The 7,870-nt window shown below is 29.2% G+C and overlaps 2 protein-coding genes across 2 annotated transcripts; one reads left to right on the top strand and one right to left on the bottom strand.

Moving 5' to 3' along the window:
- Positions 1-2,411: 2,411 nt before the first annotated feature.
- LOC126878739 (uncharacterized) lies at positions 2,412-3,650 on the bottom strand. Its single transcript, XM_050641608.1, has 2 exons — positions 2,600-3,650; positions 2,412-2,541 (listed from the first exon to the last, which is right to left on the bottom strand). The coding sequence occupies exon 1, from the start codon at positions 3,572-3,574 to the stop codon at positions 2,894-2,896; it is 681 nt and encodes a 226-aa protein (XP_050497565.1). The 5' UTR covers positions 3,575-3,650; the 3' UTR covers positions 2,412-2,541; positions 2,600-2,893.
- A 2,231-nt stretch (positions 3,651-5,881) lies between these two features.
- On the top strand, positions 5,882-7,573 carry LOC126878737 (uncharacterized). The gene is made up of 2 exons (XM_050641606.1): positions 5,882-7,403; positions 7,462-7,573. The coding sequence occupies exon 1, from the start codon at positions 5,991-5,993 to the stop codon at positions 7,107-7,109; it is 1,119 nt and encodes a 372-aa protein (XP_050497563.1). The 5' UTR covers positions 5,882-5,990; the 3' UTR covers positions 7,110-7,403; positions 7,462-7,573.
- The last annotated feature ends 297 nt before the right edge of the window (positions 7,574-7,870 follow it).

Below are 7,870 nucleotides of genomic sequence, written 5' to 3'. Positions count from 1 at the left end.
TCTTTCTCGCTGCCAACAACATAATGAATCCTTTTTCAACCTCTCTCAATCATTCAATCCGTCTTTTCCCCTTCCACATTCCAAGAATCAAAACATTGATTTTTCCATTTGACAAACAACAGTCACCCTCAAATTTGTTCCGACAATCCTAATTGCTTTCGGAGAAATTCTCCCACATATACCCGTATTGAAATGAAGATATTAAAATTCCAACTTTCTTTTCAATTATCAATTTCGAGAAATATTGATAATTACCTATACAGTAAACAATTTTTTTCCATTTTAAATCTAAATACATAGTTCTTTTCACTTTAATTATTCACAAAAGTCTTTAATGGTTCCGCGGAAAGCTCGTTAAAAGAGAAATCTATTTACATTCACTAAATTCTAATAAATTTTAAAACAGCTCAATATACAGGGTGTATCAAATTTATGTGCCCGCGTTATTTAAAAAAAATTTAATTTAATTTTCATTTTGCTTTTGATTGATAAATTGAAAACACAATATATATATATATATATATATATATATATATATATATATATATATATATATATATATATACAGTATGTCCCTGTAAGTTGTATCCATATGGAAAACTTTTTTATTATTAATTTTACGAAAAAAAGTTATTCTTTATAAAATGCTCTGCATGGTCAAAAACCTAAGCTTTAACCATCAAATAATAAATTTTTTGAATAGTATACGAGGTATGTCAAAAAGTTTGAATTTCACTCAAAAGTAAAGTAGCTGTATTTTTCGTAATATTGGAAATTGATATTATGAAAAGTTGTTTGGAATTAAAAACTATATTCTAATATGCAATTACATCCTTCTAATTGTAAAAAAAAAAATTGAAAAATTATGGCTAACTAACATTACTTTCAGTTATTTTAATTCAGATAACTCTTTTATTATTAATTTTAGGAAAAAGAGTGATTCTTAATAAAAAGTTCTGGATGGTCTAAAACTTAAAATACAACCATCTTATATTAAATTTTATCAATTTTATACGAGGTATGTCAAAAAAAAAAATTTAAATCAAAAGTAAAGTACCTTTATAGTTCAGAATATTTCAGAACATAGTTTTTAATTCTAAATACCTTTTCATCATAACAATTTTCGATATTGTGAAAAATAAATGCAATTTACTCCTGAGCGAAATTCATATTTTTTGACATACCTCGTATAAAATTGATAAAATTTGACATAAGATGGTTGTATTTTAGATTTTAGACCATGCAGAACTTTTGATTAGGAATCACTTTTTTTCGTAAAATTAATAATAAAAGAGTTATCTGAATTAAAATAACTGAAAATAATGATGGTTATCCATAATTTTTCAAAAAAAAAATTTCAATTAGAAGGATGTAATTGCATACTAGAATACAGTTTTTAATTCCAAACAACTTTTCATAATAGCAATTTTCAATATTGTGAAAAATAAAGCTACTTTACTCTTGAGTGAAATTCAAACTTTTTGACATACCTCGTATAATATTCAAAAAATTTGATATTTAATGGTTAAATCTTAGGTTTTGGACCATGCAGAGCTTTTTATAAAGAATAACTTTTTTTCGTAAAATTAATAATAAAAAAGTTTTCCATATGGATACAACTTACAGGGACATACTGTATATATATGAGAATGTGTGTGAAATGAGAAAATAAAATATTCTCTTGGTAGCCCGGCGAATAGCAAAATCAAGCTTTATAACAATAAAGCTATGAAAGGCGATGTAACGGAATCCTTTTTCCGACAATACATCATGCAAACACCGTTTGGGCTAACCAATTCGTCTCTTACTGGAGAATACAGTAAAATGAAATGGATAATTGCATTTTAGTCGGATTCGAACCTCACCGGAGCCCGACTAGTTTCGAGTCATGTCATAATATATGTCATATAATAATTGCATTTTACTTGGATTCGAACACTCACCTAGTGTCCCCTGATGACGAGTTGACATGACTCGAAACTAGTTGGGCTCCGGTGAGGTTCGAATCCAACTAAAATGCAATTATCCATTTCATTTTACTGTATTCTCCAGTAAGAGACGAATTGGTTAGCCCAAACGGTGTTTGCATGATGTATTGTCGGAAAAAGGATTCCGTTACATCGCCTTTCATAGCTTTATTGTTATAAAGCTTGATTTTGCTATTCGCCGGGCTACCAAGAGAATATTTTATTTTCTCATTTCATACATAGAGGTCGTGCTAAGCATACTCTGGTGGGTTTCTTCTATAAATCCACCAAATAATAATTGCATTTTACTTGAATTCGAACACTCACCTAGTGTTCCCTGATGACGAGTTGACATGACTCGAAACTAGTCGGGCTCCGGTGAGGTTCGAATCCAACTAAAATGCAATTATCCATTTCATATATATATATATGATGGTGGTATTCTTGACTGTAGATTTATATATCAAGTAGTGACTCTTGAGGATGCAGTCAGTTTATTTGGCCCACAAGACAAAGAAAACTCTTTGACTTACTGTCAAGCTTTCGAATTATATTTAATTCTTTTTCAAGACATCTACAAAATTTATAAATATAAAAATTAAGTAATTACAATGTATATTTTGTTTACTCACTAGTCGTTGAGATTGGTTGAAAAAGTTGAAACTTTACTAGAAGGACAATCACACACATATTAAAATATTTAAATAATTTTAGTCAATCTATTACATTATGTTGTGTCCATGGTTCGTTGTTCAACATGTATGAAGTGTATACCATTTCTTTAGAAGGAAAGCAAAACCAGTAACAATAGTTTTTTTTATAATTACAGTTATTAATTTGATTGATGTAAAGTAAATTAGTCCAGTCAATGTGTCTACCAGCATAAAATGAATTTTTAATGGTGGAATGTACGATAGAAAATCAGATTATGATGTTGTGTCAAATGTTTGTTGATATGCTAATATGTAACAATAAATGTTACTTAATTTGTCTATATCTGACTTTCTATTTATACATTTTCTATTTTTCTGGATGTGTGTCATTTCTACAAATAACCTTTTCTGTTCATTTTTCACCCTCTCTAAGATTGACGCTTGTGAAAAATTAAATGTATGATTTAGATTAATTGAGTGATCTGCTAATGCACAAGCTTGCGATTTTTTTGTATTAATATCACTTCTGTGGGAAATTATTCTGCTGTGTAATGTCCGAGATGTTTCTCCTATATAAACCTTATCGCAGTCTGAGCAAGGTATTTGATACACAACTTTTGAACTTTCCTTAGTCGTAAGTGGATCTTTAGTTTTGGTGTATAAATGTGCTATAGTTTTAACGTTTCTGGTAGCAATTTTTATGTTTTCGAGTCCTTTAAATAATTTGAGAAGTTTTGGTGTTAAGAATGGAATATAAGGTAAAGATCCAAATGTTTGTGGTGTTGTTGGTACTAAGGTGTCGATTGTTGGGCTAGTGTTTCTTTCTTGGCTTGCCATATTCACTGTGGGTGGTTTTTTATTGTTGGTATTGTCAATCAATGTGATGGAAGCTGGAGAGGTAGCAGTACTAAAAATTAATTTATTAAGTAGTCCTACTGGATAAGAGTTTTCCATTAATATGTTTTTTAGTCTCTTCAAACTCTTTTCTCTATATGTTGGATGAGATATTTTTATTACTCGACTTTTTAGTCCCAAAATTAAGTTTATTTTTGTTCTTGTAGGATGTTCAGAATAGTAATTTATGAATCTATTGCTAGAAATCCAAAAGTTGTGTATCAAATACCTTGCTCAGACTGCGATAAGGTTTATATAGGAGAAACATCTCGGACATTACACAGCAGAATAATTTCCCACAGAAGTGATATTAATACAAAAAAATCGCAAGCTTGTGCATTAGCAGATCACTCAATTAATCTAAATCATACATTTAATTTTTCACAAGCGTCAATCTTAGAGAGGGTGAAAAATGAACAGAAAAGGTTATTTGTAGAAATGACACACATCCAGAAAAATAGAAAATGTATAAATAGAAAGTCAGATATAGACAAATTAAGTAACATTTATTGTTACATATTAGCATATCAACAAACATTTGACACAACATCATAATCTGATTTTCTATCGTACATTCCACCATTAAAAATTCATTTTATGCTGGTAGACACATTGACTGGACTAATTTACTTTACATCAATCAAATTAATAACTGTAATTATAAAAAAAACTATTGTTACTGGTTTTGCTTTCCTTCTAAAGAAATGGTATACACTTCATACATGTTGAACAACGAACCATGGACACAACATAATGTAATAGATTGACTAAAATTATTTAAATATTTTAATATGTGTGTGATTGTCCTTCTAGTAAAGTTTCAACTTTTTCAACCAATCTCAACGACTAGTGAGTAAACAAAATATACATTGTAATTACTTAATTTTTATATTTATAAATTTTGTAGATGTCTTGAAAAAGAATTAAATATAATTCGAAAGCTTGACAGTAAGTCAAAGAGTTTTCTTTGTCTTGTGGGCCAAATAAACTGACTGCATCCTCAAGAGTCACTACTTGATATATAAATCTACAGTCAAGAATACCACCATCTTATATTTTACAAATGGGGTTTTTTGAGAACATCCAAATGCGGTATGGACTTACTCAGGTTGGATTACTCAAACAATGGGCCAAGTTTAACATCAAGTTAGCTACTTTACGAAACAGGCAAATATTCCTTCTGAAATGTAGAAAACATCACATCTTTCCGAAGCACATAAAGAACAGTATGGTTAATGTAAATAATTTATTACATCATAGAGGAGGCAAAACAGGTAACAAAATACAAAGTTTTAATTCTAATATTAAGAAACAAATATTAAATCTTGAAATTAGTTCCACAATATCGGACATAAAATATTTTGAAAAACAATTAGCAAATATTAAATCTAAATTAGGCCAGTCAATGCCAAAGCATATTATTGATGAATATAATAGACGGCAAAAAATAAAATATAATATCCATTATAATTGCATAAAATGCCAAAATATAAATAAATTCCAAAAATTAAAAATTGACAATTTTGCCATGGTTAAATTTCAAGAGAAATGGTTTCATAACTTAACTAATGTAGAATTTCCATTTAACATTAAAAAGTTTTTAGCCTTAGGACCGAAATTTTGTCTTTTTCCTAATCTTAGAGATTTTAAATTATCTGACTTGTTGTCTGATATAGAACAACTAATTGCAAAATTTGACACTAATAACAAAGATATGTTTCGGTCAAAAAGCACAAACATTATAACAAACTATTTGCATAAAACAAACAATAGTAATCATTTCTTTAATGACTTGTTCTGTGAAGCAAAAAGATTTTTAATTAAGAATCCAGAATTATACATTCTCCGCAGTGATAAAGGTAACATAACTGTTGCAATGTACAAGGACGATTATACAAATAAAAGTCAATCTTTGTTAAATGATGTTAAGTATTATAAACAACTCACAAATGATCCAACATGTACATTGCAACAAAAATCAAACAAGCTTGTATCTAAATTAGCGAATAATGGCAACATGTCTGCTAGTGAATCAAAATCATTAAAAATTTACAATTCAGTAGCTCCACGTTTCTACGCATTGCCAAAAGTACATAAACCCACTCTTTCAATGAGACCAATAATCTCTTCAATAGATTCCCCCAATAGTAAGTTAGCGAATTTTATTACAACAATTTTAACAAATGCATACAATTTCAACAACGATATAGTAATTAAAGATTCTTTTGTTTTTAGTAACTTCATAAATAATAAAAAAATCCCAGAAACATACATTTTAGTAAGTTTTGATGTGGTATCTTTGTATACCAATATTCCGTCTTATTTAATTCTAAACAGCATAGAAAAACACTGGAATGAGATCCAGGCACATTGCACATTAAATTTAAATTCATTAAAAGAAATATTATATTTCATATTTGATACCAACATCTGTAAATTTAATAACCGTTATTACAAACAAACAGCAGGCACTCCTATGGGAAGCTCATTATCGCCAATCATGTGTAATTATGCTCTTGATGATCTCATTGAAGAATGTTTAAAAATAATACCTTTTCATATTCCATTTGTCAAACGTTTTGTAGATGATTTGATCCTAGCAGTACCCAATGATAAAATAAATGAGGTTTTAAATATTTTCAACAACCAATGTAGCCAACTACAGTTCACTGCAGAAAGAGAACAAAACAACAGTCTCCCTTTTCTGGATATGCTAGTCCATCGCACTCAAGATAATAGTCTCAAAACAGAATGGTATCGAAAACCGATTTCTAGCAATAGATTCATAAATTACTATTCTGAACATCCTACAAGAACAAAAATAAAATTAATTTTGGAACTAAAAAGTCGAGTAATAAAAATATCTCATCCAACATATAGAGAAAAGAGTTTGAAGAGACTAAAAAACATATTAATGGAAAACTCTTATCCAGTAGGACTACTTAATAAATTAATTTTTAGTACTGCTACCTCTCCAGCTTCCATCACATTGATTGACAATACCAACAATAAAAAACCACCCACAGTAAATATGGCAAGCCAAGAAAGAAACACTAGCCCAACAATCGACACCTTAGTACCAACAACACCACAAACATTTGGATCTTTACCTTATATTCCATTCTTAACACCAAAACTTCTCAAATTATTTAAAGGACTCGAAAACATAAAAATTGCTACCAGAAACGTTAAAACTATAGCACATTTATACACCAAAACTAAAGATCCACTTACGACTAAGGAAAGTTCAAAAGTTGTGTATCAAATACCTTGCTCAGACTGCGATAAGGTTTATATAGGAGAAACATCTCGGACATTACACAGCAGAATAATTTCCCACAGAAGTGATATTAATACAAAAAAATCGCAAGCTTGTGCATTAGCAGATCACTCAATTAATCTAAATCATACATTTAATTTTTCACAAGCGTCAATCTTAGAGAGGGTGAAAAATGAACAGAAAAGGTTATTTGTAGAAATGACACACATCCAGAAAAATAGAAAATGTATAAATAGAAAGTCAGATATAGACAAATTAAGTAACATTTATTGTTACATATTAGCACATCAACAAACATTTGACACAACATCATAATCTGATTTTCTATCGTACATTCCACCATTAAAAATTCATTTTATGCTGGTAGACACATTGACTGGACTAATTTACTTTACATCAATCAAATTAATAACTGTAATTATAAAAAAAACTATTGTTACTGGTTTTGCTTTCCTTCTAAAGAAATGGTATACACTTCATACATGTTGAACAACGAACCATGGACACAACATAATGTAATAGATTGACTAAAATTATTTAAATATTTTAATATGTGTGTGATTGTCCTTCTAGTAAAGTTTCAACTTTTTCAACCAATCTCAACGACTAGTGAGTAAACAAAATATACATTGTAATTACTTAATTTTTATATTTATAAATTTTGTAGATGTCTTGAAAAAGAATTAAATATAATTCGAAAGCTTGACAGTAAGTCAAAGAGTTTTCTTTGTCTTGTGGGCCAAATAAACTGACTGCATCCTCAAGAGTCACTACTTGATATATATATATATATATATATATATATATATATATATATATATATATGTATGTATATACAGTGCTAGTCAAAAGTCCATACCCCCCCCTCGTATTTTTTGAACGGTTATACATATAATAGTGAAATTTTGAGGGAGGAAATAAACAGACGTACGCTTCTTAACTAGTCATGACAGGTGACGTAATAGTGACAGATGGCTTTACAGCGCCACTGTGACAGATAATTTTAAATGGGACCTTATGGCAAGTGACACCTCATTTGAAAGGTACTGAAAATATCTATTCAGTCATACTAATTT

Source organism: Diabrotica virgifera, chromosome 10 (genome assembly GCF_917563875.1).
Source record: "Diabrotica virgifera virgifera chromosome 10, PGI_DIABVI_V3a".
NCBI classification, from domain to species: Eukaryota; Metazoa; Arthropoda; class Insecta; order Coleoptera; family Chrysomelidae; genus Diabrotica; species Diabrotica virgifera.
This window is presented reverse-complemented; position numbering and strand designations above follow the sequence as displayed.